Source organism: Tamandua tetradactyla, chromosome 21, assembly GCF_023851605.1.
Source record: "Tamandua tetradactyla isolate mTamTet1 chromosome 21, mTamTet1.pri, whole genome shotgun sequence".
In the NCBI taxonomy this organism is placed as follows: Eukaryota; Metazoa; Chordata; class Mammalia; order Pilosa; family Myrmecophagidae; genus Tamandua; species Tamandua tetradactyla.
In genome coordinates, this window is record NC_135347.1 from 30,036,615 (window position 1) to 30,060,365 (window position 23,751).

The 23,751-nt window shown below is 38.2% G+C and overlaps 1 protein-coding gene across 1 annotated transcript in view; it reads left to right on the forward strand.

Moving 5' to 3' along the window:
* The first annotated feature begins 5,366 nt into the window (after positions 1 to 5,366).
* The window catches only part of ST8SIA4 (ST8 alpha-N-acetyl-neuraminide alpha-2,8-sialyltransferase 4), a 104,457-nt gene continuing 86,072 nt past the window's right edge, over positions 5,367 to 23,751 (forward strand). Inside the window, 4 exon segments of the mRNA XM_077139069.1 lie at positions 5,367 to 5,530; positions 5,532 to 5,624; positions 5,626 to 5,816; positions 17,360 to 17,491. Of these exon segments, the coding sequence (XP_076995184.1) occupies positions 5,414 to 5,530; positions 5,532 to 5,624; positions 5,626 to 5,816; positions 17,360 to 17,491 (533 nt within the window). The 5' untranslated portion in view covers positions 5,367 to 5,413.

Genomic DNA, 23,751 nt, shown 5'->3' on the forward strand with positions numbered 1-23,751 from the left:
CAATGATCAGAGGAACACAAGGAAAAGGGAATACAGAAAACATATAGCCAGGTGTGGTAAAGGAAATTATGTAAGCACTCAAAAAATATGTTCTCAATCCTAATCTCAGTGTGTGTGAACACATTTGTGAATAGGACATTTTGAAGATGTCTTATCAGTTAAGGTGCTGACTCATTTGGGAATAAGATCTTAGGTATAGCCAAACTGATTAAATGGATCTTATTTCTCATCACTAGGGACCTTATAAAAAAACTGTCAGGAGGCTCAAGGGTAGTTCAGTGGTAGAATTCTTGCCTGCCATGTGAAAGCCTGGTTCAATTCCTGGCCCATACACTTCCCAAAAAACAAACAAGCAAAACAAACAAACAGAAATTCAACCAATGGTGCTACAATAACAAGATACTCACATGTAAAAATAATGAAATGTGACCCTGCCATACAGCATACAAAAAAAAAAAAAAAAAGCCAGAGAAAGACACAGGATTTGACCAGAGACACTGCCAGTGTGTGTGTGTGTGTTGGGAGGGGGGGTCATGGGGAGGGGGGGACAGAGATGCAAGCCAAGTAACCCCAAGGATTGTGGGAAACCAGCACAAGAATGCGACAGACTTTTGGGAGAAAACGTGCCCTTGCCTATGCTTTGATTCTGGATTTCAGCTTCTGAAACCATGAGCTAATAAATTCTTGTGTTTAAGTTAATCTCTTGTGTGGTATTTATAATAGCAGCTCTGGCAAAATGAGACACCAGGTAATAATGTAGCACATCTGGAACTTTCCAAAACATGTGTTTGAATAATGTATCTGTATATTTTTAGCATTTGAGGAGTCTTTGCAGTAGGAAATAAAACAGCAAGAGCTAAGAGTATAAGAGATGAGGATTTACAATCATAGCATGGGTCATGAGAATTGAAGTCCCAATTCTAAATAGGGGTATATTTGACTGACAGTGGTTAAAAGATGTCTCTCACAAGGACATTCCAAATGAATATTACAAATTGAGGAATATTTGCCTTACAATACTTAAAATTGCCTCTTCCAAGGACATCCATATTTAAAAAGAGATCAGAGTATTAAATGCAAAGGATAATATTGTAAATGGCACGGGTCAAGCAATGAGGAACAATTGAGAATGGCAATGATGTGGCTTTTTTGTAGTCTAAAATTACACTAGATTCATGATTGTGTCCTCTACCTAAACTCAAGGTCATTATTCTGTTGTAAGCTAATTGTCTCTGGTTCTTGTAGTTGGAAAAAAATTAACAGAAAGGCAATGAATAAACACACAGAAAAAAAATCTATGGAGCTTATTGATGTTTACATAGGTCAAAACGAATTAATTTAGAACATTTTTTAAACTGGTTATTTTGCCCAGATAAAAATGAGAGGGCTGTCTAGTGGTAAACAACAAAATTTTCTCATTAATATGCTTCTTGCTTTGACTGGCCATTGATTCATAAAGAAAAAGCAAAATATGAATAATCACTACATTGTAATATCATTAACAAGAACTTCAACATGTCCATATAACATTCTTATAATTAAAAATATCATGGGCCATTAAAAACCCCACTATAAGACTGGAAGTGTCTATCAATTTGTTTTCAGCTAAATTTGAAGACGCTGCCAACAATTTAAACATGGATTTTCATTAAATTAAAGGATAAAGTAGCTTTTTCAAAACAGCTGCCATTATTTGCATTATTTATTGATAGGGTACAGTGAAATTGCAGAATTGTGCTGAATAAAGACAAATGCGTTCTCTTTATTGAAGAACTTATAGTCCAAAGATAGAATAGAAATTTAGGAACAACTTTAATTGCTCAGCATCATCAAAACAGACATTCTAATTTAAGGGGATGAGTTCAAAAAAGACTGGGTTTATGGACAGGATGCTCACAAAATGTTTACAGTTCTTGTTTTTGATAGATGTTAACAAGAACCAGGCTGTGCTCAGTTTGGCCTGTGGTGTCTTTAGTTAGTTTTTTAATTGACAAATGGTGATGATGCACATTTCACGAATCTAGCAATATTAAACAGATGAAAAGATTATAATCTAAACACTAAAATGTACAAATATGGAGGCAGAATCCCTGAGTCTCACTGAATCGCCATCGGTCATTCAGAAGTGTGCATCTCAATTAGGTGAATGATATTCTTTAACAAATTCAGGAACAGCAACATTGCACAACTGGAGAGTGTCATTTTTTTCTCTTCCGGATTTTTAAATGTTTTGATGTTCTTGGTGTGTGTTGGTTTTGCTGTTGGTGGTTTGCTTCTGTTCTGTTGGGGGTCCCATGAACTGTTTCCCTTAATAGAACTATAAAGTTTATCACATGAATGAAACCCACCTTCCTCTTGGCAGTTTCCTTTCTGCAGACTTTCCCATTAGAGAAGACAGTTCCGTATCGTAGCTATAGAGCATTATGACCATGCTGAAAACTAATGGCCCTACAATCCCCCTCCTGTTCTAACAGTACTGAACTGCTTCAAAGTCCCCCCAAAGCATCAGTGTTTCAGTCGTCCCTGACTTGTATGTTCTACCTCACCCTGCCTGGCTTACTCCTTAGCTTTAAAACCCAGCCTAAGACCTAGTTTAGGGTGGTGCCTCTTGATCGGATTGTTTCTATGGAGATGTGACCCATGCGGTTGTAAGTGTGATCTTTTGATCAGATTATTTCCAAGGAGATACTGGGAGATACTTGGAGAGCCGACACTGAGAGCATTGAGTTGAAACCAGACACAGATGTTTGCAGATGCTAAGCCTAGAGGTGAAATTTTGAGTCTTCCTGTAGAAGCTAAGTGAGGATGCACAGACACTTAGAAAGTCAGTGGAAACAAGAGCTGAAGGAATCGCTTAAAATCAACCTGGGAGGGCCAGCAGACGTTGACCATGTATCTTCCCATGTGAGAGAGGAACCTGCATGCTGCCTTTCCTCTGAGAAGGTAACCTCTTGTTGGTGCCTTATTGAATATTTTATGGCCTTAGAACTGTAAACATGTAACTTAATAAATTCCTTTTATAAAAGCCAACAAAAAAAAAAAAAAGAAAGAAAGAAAAAGAAACCCAGCCTATATGTTCTCTTTCCCAGAAAAACCATCCTTCTTGCTCTGAAAGGCTTCATTACACCCAGAGTCTCCCCAGGAATTTACCAAGATACCAGGATACGTACTTCAAATGCTGCTATTAGCTCATGGTGGTATAATATTGCAACATATTTCTTTTAAAATCTACTTCTCTGGCAGAATGAGCTTTGTGTCCAGTTAGGTGCTATGTTTTATTCATTTCTGTGTTTCCATGCCCTCACACATCTTTCTGTCCCATGGTAACCGCTCAAAAAATGTTGGATGGATTTAATGAAGTGTTGTTTATCTCTCCATTGCCATAACCCAATGGCATTTTATTTTAAATTAAAAAAAAAAAATCAACAGTTAACCTAAAAGATATTGCTTGCTAACCAAGTATTACTCTGTTCCCACCCTGGCCCAGATCTCTTTTAACTTAAATAGGAAGCTGTTTTATTCTTGCAGTTTCTGCTAGTTGAGAAGTCAGTGTAAGAGAAATGCATTAATGTAAGCAGGATTTGCCTAGCCATCAATAAACTCGAAAGGCTCCCAGCGGGCCACTTGTAGTGTCAATAAAGGCTCATAATTACTTGCTCCTTGGAGCTTTTAGACCCAACCCTCAGCTCTCTCTGCATCGCAGATGCGGCTGGAGAACACAGAGGTTATTAACTTTCTAAAGACTAGGTGAAGAATGGGCAAGCATTGGCAGGGACCTCGGATTTCTTAAGAAAAGATAGTCCTTATTGTCCTTGAAACTTTAAGCGGTCAGGAGATCTAATAACTTAGAACTTCTTTCTTCCCCCCAACCCCTCTTCCCTTAGCCAGGGGAAGATTAGTCCTGGGTTTCATGGTTTCCGGGTGCGTAGAGATGTCCACCCCAGGCTAAGAGTGGCTGACCGCTGGAACCACTTCTCCAACCTAAAGGAACCAGGAATTCAGAGAGGCTCTAGGGAGGCGGGAAAACTTGGAATTTCAATTCACGAATAGCGGAAATGCTAACTTCTAGGTGCTGTCTCACGGTAGGGGGTGCCTCCACACACACTCCCCTCCCCCCACACACACTCCACCCCCCCCCCCCCAAACACACACACCCGGTCCCCCGTCAACACGCGCGGTAAGAAAGGAACGGAGGCAGTGGTGCAAAAGGAGTATAGCGTCCCTCCGGTTGAACGAGGAGACCAAAAGTTAGTGGAGATGTACTCAGACTGAAGACCGAAGCTCAGAATTCAAAAAGTGCCTCTGCCACTCCAATGATATTCTGATACAATAGAAGCAAAAAAAAAAAAAGAAAGAAAGAAAGAAAAAGAAAAAAAAATAAAACAGAGGAAGGAAAGAGTGAATCTCAGAGGCTAAACACATTTTGTTGAGACTTTGTAAAGGAACTTGCTCTTCCCTCCCTCCCTCCCTCCCTTCTTTCTTTCACGTGAATGTGCGTAGGTGACTTTCATTTAAAATTAAGGTCGGTGGTAGCTGCTGTTTATCCGAATCTGTTTCTCCGCAGTGAACTTTAAATGGAATTGGAGTTTCCTTGACTTCTGCGTGAGAAGTTTCCAAATGGCAATGAAAGAAAGTCATATAAATATCCATGAAATTCCTAATGACATCACTGGTCCTCACTTGTTTCTTGTAGAATCCTGAGTCTGGGTCATCACCCATCAAACGAACTGGGGGAGTGTGCTAATCTGATCGTGCGTGTATTTGTACTTTTCAGGTTGCACTGTACATGGAATATGAAGCACCCTCCTCCTGTTTCCCGCTACCCGGTTTCATTATACTTTGGAGGGCTTGCGTAAGCGTGTGCGTGCTTGTGTGTGCTTGTGTGAGTGTTTATGTACAGCAAACGCACGAGGAAGAAACTATCCCACAGCCCCCCACCTCCCAAATTTATCCCAAGCATTTCTCGGGGAGGAATTTGTTCCCAGCTGAGATGTAGGCTCCGTCTTCAGGTGGGCAGAACATTTCGGCGCTACCTGGTCAAGGGAGTTGAAGCTTTGGGGTCCCGGGAGGGCAACCAGAACGCCCCTGGAGCTGCCGGCTTTTCCAGAGATCTGCGCGCACTAGTGCATGCGAATGTGTGCGTGAGTGCATGTGGTAAGTGTGTGTGTGCGTGCGCGCGCGCGCGCGTCCGTGCCTCTGTATGAGAGTGAGTAAGACCGTCAGCTTCCTCTCCTGACGCTGGCAGGCTGCCCCGGCGTCGTTACTCTCCCAGCAGCGGCCAGAAACACAAGGCAGCAGCAGCCTCCGCCCCTGAGTCCAGCGATTGGCTGGTTTTGCTTATCGTTTCCCTGCTAAGAAGAGGGAAGGGCCAGTGACGCCCCCAACCCAGCTGCAGAAGCTGCCGCCACCTCTGATGCACAAGGTGGCTCATTTGAAGAGAAACCTGAGCCCCAGGGAGGCGGCGCGGAGCAGCTGGGGCAGGGCTGGCGCGACCAGCACCGGAGGGCGTGCGGTAGCTCGCGGGGAGCGTGGCGAGCTCCGCCGCCGCCGCGGACTCCGGCGACCTGCTCCTGGAATCCCGGCTTCAAGCTCTCCTCGCATTTTACAGATTTCCCCCCGGGACTGTATCTCCCCAAAACGGAGCCTTCATATCAAGAGAAGGTGCTGGAGCTGGGGCCTCCAGGACTTTCCCGGGCACCCAAGATGCGCTCCATCAGGAAGAGGTGGACGATCTGCACGATAAGTCTGCTTCTGATCTTTTACAAGACAAAAGAGATAGCAAGAACTGAAGAGCACCAGGAGACTCAACTCATTGGGTAAATGCAAAGCTTCATTTCAGGATATGCCAAAAAAAAAAAAAAAAAAAAAAAAAAGTGAAGCCATAAATGGAATGAGGATATGGGGTAACGTGAGGGTGGTGTGGTGTGTGTGTTCGTGTGAGCTCGGGTGTGTTTAGTCTTATTTATAAATTACCAAAGGCAGTTGTTGAGGTGTGGGTGCTTCTGCACGCTGCTCCCGGTAGGAGTTCAAGTTGCTCAGTGCGGTGGTGGTGACAGTTGTATTGGCGTCAAAGGTTTGCGTCGCGAAAGGAGAAGTCATTGCCCAAGTGTCAACAAAGAATGTGTGTCCTTGTCCCATAAATCCGTGGGCAGAACTCAAGAGAGATGTCTTTGGTCACCATACGATTGTCCTTCCTTTTTTTGGTGCCCTATCACTCTAGGCAGATACTAGAGAAAGCTGGTTTCCTGAAAACCAGAAAGCAGAGAATCTCAGTCTCCTCTTTTTCTCTACACTTTCTGGCTTTGAGTAGATGCGTGTATCGTAATTTGAATTACAAACTCCGTACCATTAAGGATACCACATTTTTGCTCTTGGGGAGAAATGTAGGTAAAACGCCTGGGCGCCAGGGCTACAGTTTTAGAAACTGGGTGCTGAGTTTCACACAGACCATATTTCTGTTTTCTTTAGTTTATCTAGATGAGTTCAGATTCCCCACCCCATTAAGTTCTCTAAATATCACACTTAACTTCCTTCCTCCCCCTGGCCTCTGAGACTTTGAAGTTTACCCAGGAGGTAGCTGCAACTTTGAGGTGTTGACATAGCTTGGAAGCCTTTGCTGAGAATTTGAACCTCCTTGTCAACTCTGTTAAAAGTCTTGTTTCGGAAATCCTCCCTCATCCGGAGACGTCTGCTATAGGAAACTCAACACTGGCAAAGACGCCTGCCTAGTGTATTTTTTTTATTTCTTTGACCTTTATTAAAACAAGGAGAGCCTCTCTCTCTTTCTCTCTCCTGCCCTCTCGGTGTAAGACTGCTGAAATAACTACACACAGCCCTTAAACTTCATGCATCCAATTTCTCACTGCCCCAGCTCTTACTTAGCTGATGGGCATCTAAGCGAGGGGACGCGGGTTTTGGAGGAATTGTTATATTACAGAAAACCAAAAGAGCAGAAGTACATATGGAAAGAAAGGACTAGGAGAGAATGCAAAAGCTAATAAGGAATGGACTGGATGGTTGTTATGCATCGACAAATCTATAAATGATCTAGTCTGTAAAGAAGAAATAATATGCTGAATTGTAAGAGGTCGTTCACGCAGGGAGGTGGGTGGGTTGAAAATCCAGTCTAGCTCAATTGTCAGAGAAGAAGCTCTTTGGGCGTGGGTGTGCGCAGCCCCAGCAGACCTGTGCTTCCTCCGCAGACAAAGGGGTCTTTAGGAAGGTGATGAATGAGCGCGTGGGGGCTCCAGGGCGAGGCGGGGGCGTGGGGGGTCGAGGCTCTTTGTTTCCTTCAGGGCTGGTGGACTCCAAGGATAAAGCCAGAATCCGGACAAAGCGACTAAGCCTCTCCAGGAAGCAAAGGGTTCCGGCTTGGGACCCCGGAGAGGAGAGGAGAGGGGAGTGGAGGGAGGAGGCAAATGAGGCAAGAGGGGCGCCAGATGCGGCTGATGCGCCCTCTCTGAGCCTCAGTAATCCGCGGGGCAAGAATGAGTAACACTACCCGGGGCAGAGAGATGACCCAGGGCACTCCACATTTTAAGGGCGACATTTCTCTTGTGGGCCTTTCCCAGATGCCGCCAGTGGGTGGGCGCAGCCCAGGGTGCAAAGGAGGGGGAGGAGGGCACAGGCGCAGCGGTTGTACAAACATGGCTAGGCTTTGGCTCCCATCCTTTTTTGGGCTAAGCTCAGGTTTCCTCCCAGCTCCTCTGAGAAAGCGTGAGTTAGTCAAACAGGAAGAGTGGTGCACAGCAGGTCTGTGTCCTCCCCCAGAAAAGCTGGTGAAAGGATGAAAGAATGAGAAGGCATGGTTTTATTGCAGAAAGCAGGCCCCCTTCGTGCTTAAAAAAAAAAAAAAAAAAGCACTTTCACTGCTCAGCCTGCAGGCAACCTGGCTCCTCCTTAATTAAATGGCCTGCAATTACAGTCCGGGTGGGCAAAGCAGAGAGTTGGCTGCCGGTGTAGAGAGTGTATCTGTGCCAGGCAGCGTCCTGGTTGCAGCGACAGCCGCCCGGCTCTTCCCGAGACCCTGGAGTTGGCGTTACCGGTAGCGCCGCGAGAGGTACATCAAGTCCCCTGATCTTTCCCTTTCCCCATAGGGCTCACTGGGAAAGCCTGTGATCCAACCTCATGGTTTTGTTTCAGTTTCCTAATAGTGCTTCTGGTGGAGTAGTTGATTCATCTAAACAGCTCATTGACTTTCTCTACCCAAGCCATATGGAGACGCTGGTTTTGATATAAATAAGCTAGAGTGGAGGTTTGGTCCTGGAACCCAGGACAGTATTTAAAAGTGAGCTAGCAGAGGCGGTGTCTGGCCTTTGGGGGGCACTGCGTGACTTGCGGGTGGTCTGTAGTTGCAATCAAGGGCCTTTCACAGCCCTTGAATCTGACCACGTCTTCCTAGATTCATCTTTTATTCTGCCACTACTATTTTAGCAATGGGCAGTTCCTTTATCTAATCGACATGCAACCCCCCCATCACTAACTGTCCCATCTAGAGTTAGTGAAGCACTACCCTTCTTTTGTACGTTTATCTAAGGATACCATAAAATGGAAAACAAAAAAATAGAGCACCACCCAACAACTGACATTTTCACTTCTTCAGAGAAATACTAGCATCTTACCTTTAGTAAGGAATTATTTGAGAACAGGTCAATTAATAATTATTGGACATTGAAACATGATATTCTTTCCACACAAACCTAGAAGATGCAAGGAATGATGGCTAATCAGTAAAAGTTAACTTAAAGGACATTGAAGGGTGTTGAGTGGTCTGTTCTTAGTTGAACAGGTTTTTCTTTAGTTGGAAAAATGGCACTTGCCACGCTGTCCCTATGATCGTGCTGGTTCTATGTGCTCTTTGAAAGGAGTTAACTTAGAGGACTAGCACATAAAATATGTTGAGGTGTTCATTTAACAAAATAATGTATCTGAAAATGTATGGTAAACTTTAAATGTTGTGTAAGTATTCGTTTTGTTATTCCTTTACAAAATGCTATATACTATTTCCCTGGTTGACCACCTGTGAGACTAAGTTATTTTTCTCATGATCTAGTCTTCTCATTTTTAATTTGACCATGGGCTTTAGATTGCCTCATTAAATAATTAGCAGTATCAGTTCTAAAATTTAAGCTAGACTTGATAGTGAAGGTAAACATTACTAGAGTACCACCATTGTTAGCAAAGTTAGTACCGTTTTGTTCTTGCGTAAAACTCACTCTTGGAAGTCAGGAAATCCATGGTTTGCAATTTACTTCACATGCTATATTTGAATTCTGCTAGAAACTATGAGCAGTAAATAAAGTAGAACGTCTCTTTATTTTTAGTTGTTTGGTACTTAGCTGATGAAAACACAAAATTGCTTGCATCTTGTGTTCCAGGTTAATTGGGTGCAAGTTATTTATTTTTTTTGAATGACTTTGAAATCTTATATTAAAGAGGTTGCTTAGTCTAATCCAAAGGGGACACATTAATACCAAGGCCAGGTCATGAAGAGTTTTCAATGGAGTCGAATGCAGGGCTTTTTAAAAATATGCTTTATATACGTTTAATTACACCTTGATTAATTTCAATTTTGCACTTTTATTTTTGAATTTGGGGTCTATAGTATTTCCTTCCACAGGCTTCTGGAAACCAGTTTGGCCGCGGGTCTTCTGTCTGGAAACAGGTGGGGTGGGAGGGGAGGGTCCATATGGCTCCTGAAGGGATCTTTGGGAGACCAGGCTTGACTGAAGCCCATGTCCAACCCTTCCCCCTGCCGTGGCCCCTCGTCACATCCTTTCTGCAGAAGTGCCTGTGGTCGAGTCTGAAATGACTTTGTGTCCAACATGCTGACTTTTTTCAAAACTTTTTTGAAAGTAGAAAAGCTGTAGGTTTACAAAAATGTCATGTAAAAAATACAGTGTTCCTTTATATACCCCCTATTACTAGCACCTTACATTAGTGGGTACTTTTATTATAATTGATTAAAGAATATGATAATTTCACTATTAAGTCCATAGTTTACGTTGGGGTGTATTTTTTCCCATATATCACCTAGTAATAACACCTTATAGTACAGTATATTTGTTATAATTCATGGAGAAATATTTGTATAATTGTATTTTTAACTATGGTCTAATGTTTACAGTAGGGTTCACTGTGTTGTACAGTCTTATGCTTTATCTTTTCATTTTTATATACTAACATTTATACAATCTAAAATTTCCCCTTTTAATCACATTTATATATATAATTCAGTGTTGTTAATTACACTCACAATGTTGGGCTACCATCACCAACATCCCTTTCCAAAGTGTTACAATCAACCCTAATAGAAATTCTGTACAAATTAAGCATTAACTCGCCATTCTCTACCCCAACCCAGCCCTAGTAACCTATATACTAGATTTTAGTTCTCTGAATTTGCTTATTCTAATTATTTCATGTCACTGAGATCACAGAATATTTGTCCTTTTATGTCTAACTTATTTTATTCAACACAATGTCTTCAAGGTTCATCCATGTTATCACATGAACCAGAACTTCATTCCTTTTTATATATTTTTATATATATAAACCATATTTTGTTTATCCATTCATCAGCTTATGGACACTTGGGTTGTTTGCATCTTTTGGCAATTGTGAATAAAACTGATATAACTGTTCAAGTCACTGCTTTCAATTCTTTTGGGTATATACTTGGAGGGAAGGAAGGGTCATATTGTTATTCTATACTTAGATTTCCTAGAAACTGCCAAACTGTCCTCCAAAGTAGACTTGTAAGGGTTTATTTATATATTCTGGATATTAAACCATTATTGGATACAAGGTTTCCAAATATTTTCTCCCGCTGAGGTTGTCTTTTCACTTTTGTGATAAAGTTTTGATGTAAAAAGGTATAAATTTTGATGCTATTCTATTTCTCTGCATTTCTTTTCATTGCTTGTACTATAGGTGTAAAGTCTAAAAAACCGCTGCCTAATACAAGACCCTGAAGATCCTTCTGTACAATTTATTTTATGAATTTTATAGCTCTGTGTTCTAGTTTGCTAGCTGCCGGAATGCAATATACCAGAAACGGAATTAAAAAGGGGAATTTAATAAGTTGCTAGTTTACAGTTCTAAGGCCAAGAAAATGTCCCAATCTGTAGAAATATCCAATCTAAGGCATCCAGGGAAAGATACCTTGGTTCAAGAAGGCCAGTGAAGTTCAGGGTTTTTCTCTCAAGTGGAAAGGCACATGGCGAACACAGTCAGGGTTTGTCTCTCATCTGGAAAGGCACTGGGCAAACACTGCATCATCAGCTAAATTTCTCTCCTGGCTTCCTGTTTCATAAAGCTCCCTGGGAGGCATTTTCCTTTTTCATCTCCAAAGGTCACTGGCTGGTGGACTCCCTGCTTCGTGGTGCTGCAGCATTCTCTGCTCTTTCTGAATCTCTTCTTTCTCCAAAATGTTTTCTTTTTTATAGGATTCCAATAAACTAATCAAGACCCACCTGAATGGGTGAAGACAACCTCCAGCTAATCCAGTTTAACAACCACTCTTGATCTAATCACATCTCCAGGAAGATGATCTAATTATGGTTTCAAGCATACAGAATTGCATAGGGATTAGAAAAAACGAAAACATAGCTTTTCTAGGGTACATACATCCTTTCAAACCAGCACACTCTGGTTCCCATATTTACATCTCTGATCCTTTTTGAGTTAATAATGGTGTGAAACAGGGGTCCTCGTTCATTTCTCTGCATATGGATAGACAGTACCTAGTACCATTTGTTGAAGAGACTATTCTTTCCCAATTGAGTGGACTTGGCAGCCCTGCCAAAAATCAACTGCGCATAGATGTGAGGGTCTATTTCTGAACTCTCAGTTCGAGTCCATTGATTTATACATTTATCCTTATGCCATTAACATGATGTTTTGGCCACAGTGCTTTATAACAAGCTTGAAAGTCTGAAGACACAAATATTCCTACTTCACTCTCTTTTTGAAGATGGTTTTGGCTATTCAGGGCCACTTACATTTCCAAATAAATTTGATAATTGGCTTTTCCATTTTTTCAAAGTAGGCTGATGGAATTTTTTTTTTTTTTTTTTTTTTTTGCATGGGCAGGCACCAGGAATTGAACCTGGGTCTCCAGCATGGCAGGTGAGAACTCTGCCTGCTGAGCCACCGTGGCCTGCCCCAGGCTGATGGAATTTTGACTGGGACAGTTTTGAATGTGTAAATCATTTTGCGTATAGTTGACATCTTAGTAATACCTAGTCTTCAAGTCCATGAGCATGGAATGTCCTTATGTTTATTTAGATCTTTTTTTATTTATTTTAGCAAAGTTTTGTAGTAAATCCTATATATCCTTGGTTAAATTTATTCCTAGTTATTTGATTCTCTAAGATGCTCTTGTAAATGGATTCTTTTCTTGATTTGCTTCTCAGATTGCTCACTACTAGTAGATAGAAATACTACTGAGCTTCACATGTTGATCTTGCACCCTGTCACATTGCTGAGTTTGTTTATTAGCTCTAGAAACTTTGTTGTCACTTTTTTTGGACATCCTATATATAGGGTTATGTCATTTGCAAATAGTGGAAGTTTTACTTCTTCCTTTCAAATTTGGTTGCTTTTATTTCTTTTTTCTTGCCTAAGTACTCTTACTAGAGCACCAGCATAATGCTGAATAACAGCGGTGACAGTGGGAATCCTTGTTTTGTTCCAGATCTTAGAGGGGAAGCTTTCAGTCTTTCACCATTGAGTATGAAGTTAGCTGTGAGTTTTTCACATAAGCCCTTTATCATGTTGGAAATTTCCTTCTATCCTATTTTTCAAAGTGCTTTTATCCATAAAGTATGCTGGATTTTGTCAGATGGCTTTTCTTTGTTAATTAACGTGATAATGTGGTTTTTCCCCTTCATTTTATTAATATGGTATATTATATTAATGTATTTTCTTATGTTAAACCATCCTTGCATACCTGGGATAAAACCCACTTGATCATGGTGTATAATTCTTTTATTCTGCGGTGAATTGATTTGCAAATATTTTTTTGAGGATTTTTGCATCTATATAGAAATTGAACTATATTTTTCTTTTCTTGAAAAAAGATAATTATTTTTTTTTCTTTGTCTGGTTTTCGTCTTAGGGTATTGTTGGTCTCATAGAATGAAATTGGTAGTGTTCCCTCCTCTTCAATTTCTTGGAAAAGTATGAAAATAATTGGTATTATTTTTTTCTTGAAGCATTCAGCAGAATCACCTGTGAAGTCACCTTCTACTGGGTTTTCCTTGTTTGGAGATTTTTGATGAATGATTCATCTCTTTACTTGGAATTGGTCTGTTGAGATTTTCTGTGTCTTCTAGAGTCAGTTTAAGTTGCTTATGTGTTTTCAGGATTTTATTTTCATCTATGTTATCTGATTGGTTGGTATGCAGTTGTTCATTATATCCTCTTATGATCCTTTTTTATTTCTTTGGGGTCTGTAGTAAAGATTTCTGATCTAATTTATTTGCATCTAATCTCTTTTTTTCTTTGTCAGTCTGGCTAAGGGTTTGTCAATTGTATTGATCTTCTCAAAGAACCAACTTTTGGTTTTGTTAAAGTTCTCTATTGTTTTTTATTCTCTATTTCAGTTATTTTTCCTCTAATCTTTGTTATTTCTTTCCTTCCGCTTGCTTTGAGTTTAGCTTTTTAGTATGTTGTTTGTTTTTGTTTTTTGTTTTTTTTTGCAGGATTTTGTCCCCAGTTCCTGTAACTTACTTAAATTATCTCTCTTACTCAATGCTGTGAATCCTTACACTTTTCAATTCTGAGACCTGTCTTGTTTTGCAGCAGTTCATTCCTACTCCCCTGTTCCCTGCCATTTTTTTCTTTGAGTTTTTTCTGTCTCTGGTTTCTTCTCCATTAGGGTTTCTCACCAGAGACCAAGGTGGTGTCAATTCAGAAAGGTGGGTCAATCCAAAACGTTTGTTCTGTGTGTTGGTGCTCCAGTGAACAGAAACTGGATTGAATGTGCACACCTCTTGCAACAGTTCTGCCACAGTCTTTTTTCTTTCTTCTTCTTGGAGGCCCTTTTTGCATGCAACACTCATCAGTGTCTCCTCCCAAGGTCTTCGCGGATTTGGCTTCTCGTGCCTGGATGTGCATGGGGCTCTAACTGGCTGCCATGAATGGCTCTGTGCTGCAGGAGGGATCTGGCCATGCTACCTTTGTGCATCTCCCATCTTGCGCAGGACCCAATGAGGGGAAAAGGTCTTGACTGGCAAGTTCAGGAAAAAAGCTCCCACGTGACCTTGGAGATTATTTTCTTTTTCTTCCACTCAGCATTTGGCGAGTCCTTCTCCAGTCTCTGTCATCCTCCAGGGCTCCAGGGAAGTGGGATCCATCCTTTCATATATTGATTCTGAGGGAACGCTTTTCTGGGGGATGTCTTACATTGCCATGTAGAAGACTTCACCAAATGCAGCGCTTTTGTGATCTAATTCTACGTGTTTGTTTTGTGCTACAGACATAATAGTATAAGCTGTAGTGATACCTGGAAGCTCATATTTCAAAGAATATTTATAGATACTAGCATATACTTGTATCATAGCTAATGATTAGTTCCTGTTAATAGTATTCCATAGCTCCACATAAGCAGGAATATTTCATAATAAATTGCTTTATGCTGTATGTCTTCTTAGGTGTGTTCTCTCATTTTTTCCTTTAGGAATATATATTAAATCTTGCTATAGATAAGTCTTAAAAGAAATGCTTTCGGTGCAGCTGTTTAGAAGTTATGTCCAATCTGGAATGAGAAACTAGTGTGTGGTGCCAACATCCTTTATGTCCTGCCTTCACTACCAGAAAAAGCCTTTTCTAAAAAGGAATGCTACCAAGTTCCGAGTGGAAAATCCCACGGAACTTACTTAATTTTATACAAAGAAATTTGCTCCAGAGACTCAGATTGCACTAACCCTGGGCTTCTCACAAGTGAATTCCATTGACTGGAAGGAGGATAGGTATGAATTGTTGTTGCTACTTTCACTCAAAGTTCTTTCCAGTATTAAAATTCTGAGATTTGGCCAATCATCAGTTTGAGGAAAACAATTTAAACAGCATAGGAACTTGGTAGCATTTCATTCATATAAAAATTAGTTAAGGGGAGGACCATGGTGGCTCAGTGACAGAATTCTCACCTGCCATGCCACAAACCCGGGTTCATTTACTGGTGCCTGCCCATGGGAAAAAAAAATTAGTTAATATCTTCAAGTAAACATTTTTTTAACTGTAGCAGTTTGGAAAAATCTCATACATTGAGTAGATCATAGTAGTTCTTCTACCATATAAAAATAAAAACAGGGGCAGGCCACGGTGGCTCAGCAGGTAAGAATGCTTGCCTGCCATGCCCGAGGACCCGGGTTCATTTTCCGGTGCCTGCCCATGTAAAAACAACAACAACAAAAAAGTAGATGTTGCCACATAAACCAATGGGGCAATCTTCCATAGATTAAAAAAAAAAATCTTAGTCCATATATATTTTCACTTCTTTTATGGAAGTCCACAGGTTTTGGAAATAATTATTATGTGCATAGCACTCTGTGCTTACAAAATGATGATGTTGACAGGCCAGTTATTAATGGAATGAAATTTTGAAAGGTCCCTACTCCCAGAAAGGGTGATGGTTTTGTATCCACACTCTTGAAGGTATATTTTCAAAACTGTAAAGGCTAACTTCTGTGTAGTTCACATTTTCATTTGTATGTAGTTATTATCAGTAGCAATATAATATAAAACTTTACTTCTTGGCCAATGAGTAGTAAACTGCACCCTATCTTTCCTTATATCCTAAGTGACCTCTGTAAAATTATTAGCCATGCATAGGTATGTAAATGTATCATTTTCATGAGAAGAGTTTAAAATATTACCTTTAAAGGGTTCTAAATTTCAGAGTGGGTAGTTGCATGTCAGGCTTTGAGCTGTTACAGATTTCACCTACATCGATAAAAAAGAATGTAGAAAACCAAACTGTAAGTCTCCAAATACCGAATTTATGCAGCAGTTTTTATACAGGCATTATTACCCCTGATAGTAGGAGAAGACTGCCTACATAGTAAATGCAGATTTGGACTTTGTGATTGAGCAAATAATAATGTTATTTTTTAGTTATTGAGATTCTTTTTAGTTTTTGAGATTCTATAAAATTAAAATGTAAGTATATATGCATGTGTAAAATAATAAATGCACATATTAAAGGGGCTATGTCTTTTGTTATGTCATAAATAGGTGGCTTTTTTACTCTCTGCATCAGTGTTCATTCCTATAAAGAAAATAGTCTATTGAGCTATGAATTGGTTCAGTGATATACTGATGGTATAAATGATATCACATATATTTATCACCATTATCACTACCGCCAGCTTCCTAACTAACACCATGAAATGTGGCAAACTAGCCTGATACTATTGTTTGGAGAGGGGTAGCACAATCAATTTCTTGATGTAGCATAAAATAATAGTAATAATGGCCATTGAATGAGTTTCCTCCCTACAAAAATCCCCCTCTTCTGAGCACCAACAACTGGAAAGTGTCCTCTTTGTTTAGACATTTTGAGAAAGATACTGGTTTTTTTTGTTGTTTGTTTTGTTTTTGCATGGTCGGGCACCGGGAATTGAACCTGGGTCTCCAGCATGGCAGGTAAAGAACTCTGCCACTGAGCCACCATGGCCTGCCTGAGAAGGATGCGGTTTTTAAAATAAGTTCTTCACTAGTGTTTATAAATTGTTTTCACATATATAATCCTTACAAAGTCATTGGATATTCAATAATGCTATTGCAATTTTCAAGGTAAAGTATGGCCACTGTGACCTAGAAAGGGTATATGATCTGACCAAGAATATATAGGCTAGTAAATGGTAGACTCACAAGCATGCCCAGATCATCTGATATTCCGAGGTCTACTTAATCCAAAACAAAAACTACTTCTATAATGTCACAATTCCTTCTGTGAAAACAAAATTACAATCCTGGACGTCATAAGTCCACAGGTGCAGGGAATTCACCAAACATCCTGTCTCTATTGTCTAAAGGGGGACTGGCAGGGGTGGGGGGGGGGGTGGGGGGGTCATAGAGCTTTGATGAGACTTTTCTCTTTAACAATCACAAGGGCCTTTTCTTTATATGAAAATAGTCTCGTTTCAAAAAACTTTAATGTTTATCCTGATAAAGTTACACACACATAATCTTTATAACTCCCTTCATCATGCCCATACCTCTCTTTCTAACATGTAGAATAAATTGCAGTTATAACTTTTCACCACTAATTTAAGTCAAATAATGCATTATGCTGCTTTTTCAGAATGGTTCTTACTTTCACAAAGCTGGCATTGTTTTGGTTTTATTTCAGGGATGGTGAATTGTGTTTGAGTCGATCACTTGTCAATAGTTCTGATAAAATCATTAGAAAGGCTGGCTCGTCAATCTTCCAACACTCTGTAGAAGGTTGGAAAATCAACTCCTCTCTGGTCCTGGAGATAAGGTGAGTTTCTTTAATAAGGCTTAATATGTTTCACATCATGTTCTTGAATATGTTGGGCTTGGCAAACTTGTATTGAATATTTAATTTATAGTTTAAGTATGATCACTTTAATGAAAGAGTGCACCAATTCTTTTAGCATTGCTCAGTTAAGGATGTGAATCCATGAAACAAATCATTATACAGTCAGAAATGTAAGGATGAATATGTGAGTTTTGAATGCACTGTCGTTATACCAATGAAATAAAACATTCAACAGAGTACTAATATTTAACACACTCTATTTGATTACTCAGGATGGACATATATTTTGAGAATTATCTTTAACTTCTTCCATATTGATTCGACATATCTTCAGTCTTATATTGTGTTTTCTCACATTAGATAAAAATAGAGCCTATTCAACCCCTATTTTGGTCTAGTTATAAACTTGGCCCATGAATGAGTATGTCTACTTGAGCCCCTGTAATAAAAGTCTCAAAAATTACATCCCAAATGAAAAACATAAGAAAGTAAGCTTTGTACAGCACTGGTTTATTCTTTGAAGGATTTTGGCATTTTAACTGAAACACATGCTATTGAAATAAAACTCAATGCCTGCATACATCCATTATGTCTCATTTCTTATATTATAACTTATTGGCAAAAAAGAAAGTTAGGGCCAAATCTTCATTTTTATTTACAGTTACACTGCTGTGTTGACTGCTACTTCTGAATCAGAGAATTTTGATAAATCAGAACTCCTAAAATGTTTGAGAGAACACATCCTTTTATTAATAAAATTACTGCATCATTCTAATGTTGGCACAATGCCAACTAATTATTAAATGATATTAATGCACAGATTTTAATTTTTTTAAAGGGTAGCTTAGTAGTTAAAGGGATAGGCTGTAGCTCTATTTACCTGAGTTTCCATCTACTCACTTCGTGGATTATATCTTTTATGTAGATTACAAACAACTTCAGGGAGCAGAGTAGGTTACACTCCTTTTTTAGAGAATGCATTTTACCTCCTATAATGCACTGCACCTCTGGCACTTACTACATAGTTAAATTTACTTGAAAGAACATCTTGAAATTAGAAATTTATGGGTGTCAGGGAAATGCAGGATTGGTTAGACTATTTTGTTTTAAAAGTTTGGAAATGATTGAAAAGCGAAAGATGAAATCAGACTATGACAATGTCAAATGATAGGTGTTAATTGCTTTTAGTTTAGGGAGAGCTTTGTGTTTTTGTGGTCAGAATACAAGAATTAGGAGATGAGTAGCGTCTGACAATGGAGTTAATAGATTGGTGTCACCTGGATAGAAGATGGCAAACAAGCAAATTTAATATTGACTGGATGCAGGAAGGCAACATTAAAAATCATTGATTCCTGATAAAAATAAAGATTTTTGTATACACTTGAGAAATTGAAAGATTTGACAAGTGTGGACCTGTATTCCTCCTGAGCACTAGTTGGCTGAAGATAGCACTGTAGCCATGATCTCTCTAACTTGACATTTTTACTCCCGAGGAGCCCTTCTTTCATGTTACCTATCTAATATCTTCTTCTTTGTCTCAACCCCCCACTCCCACATTTGCACCACCCCTGTAAGAGATGAGATAATTACGATGAAAAAGCTGCAAAATATGGGCTCATATGGGGTTATTAACCCAAGTATGGTTTAATTTAGGAAAGAGTAAGAATTCACATTTTTTGGAAGTAAAGGGAAAGAGAGATATATAGATGAATTTTTAGTAAAGGGAGGAGTTGATTTATAAGAATATCTGTGTTTTTAGTTTCTCAGCTGCTCAAACAAATACCATATGATGGGTACACTTAACAACAGAAATGTATTGGTTCAGGGTTTCAGAGGCTAGAAGGTTTGCTTTTTCCTGGCAATCTTTGGGGGTTCCTTGACTTTTCCATCACATGGCAATGCCCAAAGTGACTTCCTCTCTAATCTCTTCAGATTTCCTCTGACTTCCAGCTTTTGGCTAAGTTCTGTGGCTTCTTCTTCCATGTCCAATTTCCTTTGCTTACATGGGCTTCAGCCATATTGAATCAAGGCCCACTGTCATTCAGCTTTGGCATGCTTTCGCTAGTCACATCTTCAAAGGTCCTGTCTACAAATGGTTCACACCTTCAGGACCAGGGGTTGAGAACTGAACGTGCCTTTTGTGGCATGATTCAGTTCCTAACATCTGGCAAAGGAACTTTCAAGGCAGATAGTTTGACAAGAAGGGAGCCATTTAGGTAAGACTCTACAGAAAGAAATATCTACAGGAAGAATGTTGATTAGATAAAAAATTCTAGTAGTTTTATTAATATAGCAAGCCAGGCTAAATAATATGTCAGATAAAGGATAGTCTAATAAGCAAGTTGAATTGAATAATGAATTGGCAATAATTTAGTGAATATTTCTGGCCTTGCCTTCCTGGTTTCTATACAAAAATGGACACCATGGATGCGCCTGAGCTTACAGATATTTCATAGGTTGTTTTTAAGACATTAACACTATGCATGTTAAACATAAATTGTTCTACTCAATTCATTGTTGCAAATTTATAAATTATGAGTTTTAACAGTCATATTTTTGAAGGATCTTTCAATTGTAACTGCTGATAATATGAATAAAATGTTAGCTACTCTTTTTTTAACTTTTTTTATTAATTAAAAAAATTAACAAACAAAACATTTAGAAATCATTCCATTCTACATATATAATCAGTAATTCTTAATATCATCACATAGTTGCATATTCCTCATTTCTTAGTACATTTGCATCGATTTAGAAAAAGAAATAAAAAGACAACAGAAAAAGAAATAAAATGATAATAGAGAAAAAAAAACTATACGTACCATACCCCTTACCCCTCGCTTTCATTTACCGCTATTTCAAACTGAATTTATTTTAACATTTGTTCCCCCTATTATTTATTTTTATTCCATATGTTCTACTCTTCTGTTGATACAGTACCTAAAAGGAGCATCAGACATGAGGTTTTCACATTCACAGAGTCTCATTGTGAAAGCTAAATCATTGTTCAATCATCATCAAGAAACATGGCTACTGGAACACAGCACTACATTTTCAGGCAATTCCCTCCAGCCTCTCCACTACATCTTGAACAACAAGGTGATATCTACTTAATGAGTAAGAATAACCTCCAGGATAACCTTTCGACTCTGTTTGGAATCTCTCAGCCATTGACACTTTGTCTCATTTTACTCTTCCCCCTTTTGGTCAACAAGGTTCTCTCAGTCTCTTGATGTTAATTCTCATTAGCAACTCTTTTTATATGGCTCTCCTTCACGAATAAAGTAGTAAATAATAAAAAATTGAGTAAATATTGAATAACACATACAAAGTTCTCAATTCCTTGCAAGGAAGGAATAATTTGTAAAGCCATTATTGTACAATAAGCAAACAGTTCATAAAAATTATAATTGCCTTTAAGTGGCAATGCCTTGTGAGTATTAATCAATTTGACACCCATAATAAAAAAATTTTAAATATGGAAATATTGCTTATTGGCTTAGCTCTTACAAATGTATTTTTTCAAGTCATCCTGGAAACTAATCATGGATTGTTTTGGAAAGTCATTTTCTTTCCTCTTCCCAACATTTCAAGCATTTATGAAGAACCATATCGCTCTGTGTCTATATGTAGATGTAGGTATATTTTACAATTGTTTTAAAAATTCTACTTTGAAGTTGTTGATTAAGATATTACAACTAATTATTTTTGTTCATACATGACTGAACTATTCTTACAAGATTTTCTCATTTTTTAAACATCTTATTAAACGTATAATGTTCTTGTGACATTCCTAATAATTTTTTTTCTATTTACACTAAATGTGAAAGTTACTGAAGATAAATTGCTTTTCTCTACATTTGCAGAAGTTTCTTATTACTAATCCCTTCAGCACTGTCTTCACTCTGCTGCTTTCATAGGGCACACCCAAAAGTGACATCTATATACATCACACATCTGTACATCTGGGAGCTATTTAAGAAAGATAGTTCCTGTATTAGTTCATTTTACTTTGAAGATTCATCAAGATTTAGAGCAGAGTTGATGCATTTAACAACTAACTTCACAATTAAAATAATTAGCTTGATTTTATTGATGGATAAATTTGTCCTTTATTGTTGAAAGCTAAGAACACATTTAAGATGCATTGGATGTTGTGAACAAATCCATAAACTTGCAGAAAAACATTTAGTTGTGTCCAGAACTGTGATGAAACATTTTTTTTTCCCACCTTTGGGTTGTTGCTTTTCTTTCTTTTTTTTCTTCTCATTTTTTGTACATTGAGTGGAAACCCAAAGAAGTACAAATATCAAAGATGGATGTATCAGGACAACTTAATCATATAGTAATTAGAGAAAATACTTTCAACTCTTAGAATCATAATATTAGAACTTTAATATCAAAGTTCTTAGAGAAATAAGGTTTTCAGGTTAACTAAGCATAATTGCTAATTTATATGTGCTGACAGGTTAGAAACAGTTCTCCGTAGCACGCACGGATTTGCTTTGGAAAAAGGTCCACTTAAAAGTCTTATATCATCTCTGATTATCTTTGCTCTATAAGTGATGGGTGGAGCTAATCTGCGATTACACAATTTATTAAGGGGAGAGTGGAGATTCAAACGCAGGCTTGTCTATATGTAGAACCAAAGCTGTTATTATGAAACAAATTTCTTCAAGGATTACCTTTCAATAGTAAAAATGCATATCAACAAAATGCATCTTTATAGAGTACATGATATTTTTCTTTGCTGTAAAATAGCAAATATAAGATATTGTTCACCAGCTATTATCAAATGCAGAAGTAAATATCAAAGGAGGATCTGGAGTATATATTTAAGTGTTTTGAGACAAGTTTGCATTTTCATTTGGTTAGGACTGTTTAGGATTTTTCTTCTTCTAAGCTCGAAGTCCTGAATATGCTACAAGCCACATTGTTTTAGAACTTTGAGACAAGTTGCTTTTCAGAAATAAAATTTTGAGAAAGAAATTGTGTATTCTCTCTGATTTTTTGTAGGCATAATGAAACACTTAACAATTTTTTTCCTTTGTAAACTATGTCAGTACCAGTTGAATTGATTCAGTGATAATTTATTCCAATTTTGAAGAACTCATACACTGACCAGATGGTTTGACATTTTTAAAAACTACTGAAGAGAGGTGTAGAGTTGAGAGTTTTTATTTGTAAGTAAAGAAGAAACCAAACTAACCCATTATTTTAAAGGCAGTATGATTCTGTGAGTTTTTACTGGTTATTCCACTTTGATTTTGGTGTTTTCTGTAAAAATGAAGTCTAACTACTGATTGTAATGTGTTTATTCTTCAAGTGCATATTTTATTTTCATACAAATATTAAACAAAGTTATATAATTATGTTAGGGTTGACTCTTTTTTCTTCACAACTTGACTTTTGTTTGACCACCAATGCTAGGAAGATCTTGTCACCCAGTTAGAAATCCTGAGTAAAATAAGCCACATTGATGTATTTTCTATGAAAATGGAATTTAGACTAATGTATTTGCCTTGTTCAAGATAGTTCCAATGAATTTGCCCAGAAGACAAGCAAAAAGAAAATCTGATTTGTCTTATTTTTTCACATGCTAACGCTAGCTATCTATACAGACAGGAATTTTGGAGTAATAGAAATCTGGGCTGAAAATAAGTCTCCTTAAATATCCCATCTTTTCTTTTTTTTTCTTTTTTTTCTTTTTTTTCTTTTTTTCTGGTCAGTGAGGCCAATTAATTTTCAAGTATTTCTACTCAAGAATTGACTGTTGAGAATAGTGCCATTTTTTGCTATTGAATATTTTCCAAAGTTTCAATAGTTTGAAGTTTAAAAGTACAAAGTTTAATTAAAGAAACAATTAAGATATTTTATGCCATATCAAATTTGGACTCTACTTTGTTATTGGGATAATTTTTAGTAGAATAATACTGTCCTTGGTCCTTTTTGTTTCTCTGATGCGTTTTCACTGTTCTTACTTACTGTATTTCTCTCCCCAATTCATAGCTATAGCAGTGATCAGAAATGTGCATTCTGGTGATATGCCATAAGATGATATGCATAAAATATGAAATTAATACTATGCTATTTTGTTATACTATTGCTTGTAGTGTTTTTTAGGCTGAATTCTAGAGTCACTGTCTAAAGTTTGAAAAAAAAAGTCCTAACAGATGTCTCATAACCTAATTTACTTCTCAATATGAGTCAGGTTCTAACAGTAAGGTTTGTTACACAAT